This window comes from Triticum dicoccoides, chromosome 2B, assembly GCF_002162155.2.
Source record: "Triticum dicoccoides isolate Atlit2015 ecotype Zavitan chromosome 2B, WEW_v2.0, whole genome shotgun sequence".
NCBI classification, from domain to species: domain Eukaryota; kingdom Viridiplantae; phylum Streptophyta; class Magnoliopsida; order Poales; family Poaceae; genus Triticum; species Triticum dicoccoides.
In genome coordinates, this window is record NC_041383.1 from 157983449 (window position 1) to 157986040 (window position 2592).

The window sequence follows — 2592 nt, forward strand, 5'->3', positions numbered from 1 at the left end:
TGAGCTTAGGGATAAGCCACTTTGTCTGGTAATGCTCTCTGTTTTAGTTATTTCCATCTTCTCCGGTTGTTTGTGCTTAGCCTAAATCTAGATTGGAATGGTCTTGTATAGGTTGATTCTACTTAATTGGTTACATTTTAGAGAACTTTCGATTTTGCAATCCTTAAATTAAAAATGTGTTGTCGCAGATTCACTCGCCTAGTCGAACCTTTGGTTCTTTCATAGGTAAGATAAGTCAAAGTGCACATTCGTCGAATGCATTATGAGCATAGTGTCCGCTGCCAGTTGCTCCAACACATGACACATACGACGCAGAGAAGTTCAATAAAAAGTAAAATAGAAAATGTTTACTAAATCCTATCGATGCGGTATCTAGTGTTACATATCGATGCTAGAAATGCAATGGTAGAAACAGTTCAAAATTATACCCTTTCTAAGTTTGAACAGAATAGCCCTTGTATCGATTTGACCATTTGTGCTTTATATATAAAGACTGTTTGGCGGAGTGTGAACAAAATATAAATGCATGAGATAGAGGACGGGAGGGCGAGGGGGTGAGAGCAGGTTAATTTATGTGGGGTACAGTGATGTTTTCCTTTATTAGTTGAAAGAACTACAGTAATGATTGGGATTGCGCACGAAGTCTACCAAGCTGACGATTGCTCGGTACATTTGCGGCGGTTCACGTGGACAAGCACTGCAGTCGACTCCAATCAGGGCAGCTCCTGCGGAGGATGCTGCTGCTCACACCAACTTATTAGTACGTACTCCCTCCGTCCCATAATATAAGAGCATTTTTTTACAGTACACTAGTTTAAAAACGGTTTTATATTATGGGACGGAGGGAGTACTACACAGCTCGATCGTACTTGTACGTGCAAGCAAGTTACCACTTCATCAACTCAAAAATGAGAAGTTGTCACTTGATCAAACTGGGGTGCCATTCTCCGCATTATTATTCAATTAACACCACAACTTAATACGGCATGCATATATAGCTAGACGAAAATAACACATGAGCAGGCAGTCATGCACCTACTGACGGACCACGCACATACACTGGCCTCGAACAACAATACTGATTAACCAGTGAACAGAAAAGGAAAAGGTGGCGAAAATAACATGAAGCGCCACACTCTTGATGTTCTTATTTTGCGGATTGCTGTAGCCTGTTCTCGCTTCTCATCATCTTTGTCACCGAACCTCTGGAGATTATTAAGAAGATACTCCCTGCGCAATCGAGAGTGGCCAACATGCATGAGTATATATGTGAGAAAACTGGAGCATGCTATGATTTTATTGCATTTTTTCAATCGTGCTAAATAACATGAGTAAAGAAATATAGCAAAGGCAAAAAAGAAAAAGAGTACCTGCCGGTGTCGCATCCGGCGTTGCGTCTTCTCTTCACCGGCGAGAAGTGCGGTAGTTGGCTACTGTCAGAATGAAGTTCGCTATGATCAAAGCCACAAGGCCTACACGCAGAACTGTATGGAAACCAAAATTTGTTGTGTGTCAGTGCCATTCGTTTTTGAGTGAAAGGACAAAAAAGAAAGAAAGATCGTCGGCCATTAATAAGATCGAGAACTCACTGCCGCTGTGGTCGCTGGGGTCGTCGCTCTGGTCGCTGCGCGGCGCCAGTGCGGTGGAGACCTCGAACCGACCGTGGCAGTTGAAGCCCACCACCGCGGCCGCCGCGCCACCGTCGCCGCGGGCAGCATCCAGGTCCCAGTCCATGGCCTGCGCCGACTCCTGAAGACACCGGGCGCAGTCCGCCGCCGTGAGGTCGCGGGCGCACTGAGCCCGCACGTAGACCGTGCTGCTCACGACGGCGTAGTCGCGGCCGCAGCCTCTCCCCACGATGGTTTTGTGAACCACGCGCGTGGTGGCCGGCATCGCCGGCCTGGAGAGCCTTCCGGCCGCGCGCTGCGCAATGAGCTGCGCCATAGCGACGAGCTCGTCGTGCAGGCCCGCGGAGTAGAGGTCCCCGGCGCTGGTCTCGGAGTCAGAAGCAGGGGCGGCGGCGTCGCTCGGGAGCGCGAGGTGGAAGCGCGCTCGGAAGGCATCCTGGCCGGGCGAGGAAAAGTTTGTGTCGGCGTACCAGAGCGAGCAGCGTTGGCTCAAGACGCCGGCTCGGCGGCTGGCGGCACTGCATCCGGCGGTGAGGTTCCTGGCGGCGTCGGACATGCACCGGGCGCACTCGGAGCCTGAAGGCAGCGTGGTGGAGTCGCCGAAGCAGACCCCCCGGGCGAACGCGCCGTCGGAGTGCAGGAAGGCGAAGCCCGTCGGCGCGGCGGCGGAGGGGAGAGCGCCGAGGAGCAAGAGGAGGCTGGCGCGGAAAGCCGCGCCGTCGGTGGCGTCCGTGAGCGCCAGCGCCGGGTGGCACTGGAGCGCTGCAGCAAGCTCCTCACTAGAGGTGCCGACGGCCGGCGCCGTGGCGACGAGGACGAGGGAGAGGACGATCGCTGTAAGCGCCATTGATTGTTGTCCCTGTCGCGTGCTCGCGTTGGGTTGGCAGTTGTTTTTGAGCTTGCACTTGGTCGCGATTCTTTTCCTTTCCCGAAGTCTCTCCACCGCCCCCGTTGAGAGTCGCCA

At 52.5% G+C, this 2592-nt stretch overlaps 1 protein-coding gene across 1 annotated transcript; it reads right to left on the bottom strand.

Annotated features, from left to right (window-relative positions):
- Positions 1-923: 923 nt before the first annotated feature.
- On the bottom strand, positions 924-2475 carry LOC119360715. The gene is made up of 3 exons (XM_037626238.1): positions 1590-2475; positions 1371-1484; positions 924-1230 (listed from the first exon to the last, which is right to left on the bottom strand). The coding sequence occupies exons 1-2, from the start codon at positions 2473-2475 to the stop codon at positions 1405-1407; spliced, it is 966 nt and encodes a 321-aa protein (XP_037482135.1). The 3' UTR covers positions 924-1230; positions 1371-1404.
- Positions 2476-2592: the final 117 nt, after the last annotated feature.

Bases quoted from the DNA above. Each gene is read 5' to 3' on its own strand.
- LOC119360715 (XM_037626238.1), bottom strand. From the start codon at position 2,475: ATGGCGCTTACAGCGATCGTCCTCTCCCTCGTCCTCGTCGCCACGGCG. The intron at 1,485-1,589 runs GTGAGTTCTCGA...GTTTCCATACAG, and splicing joins CCCCAGCGACCACAGCGGCA to TTCTGCGTGTAGGCCTTGTG.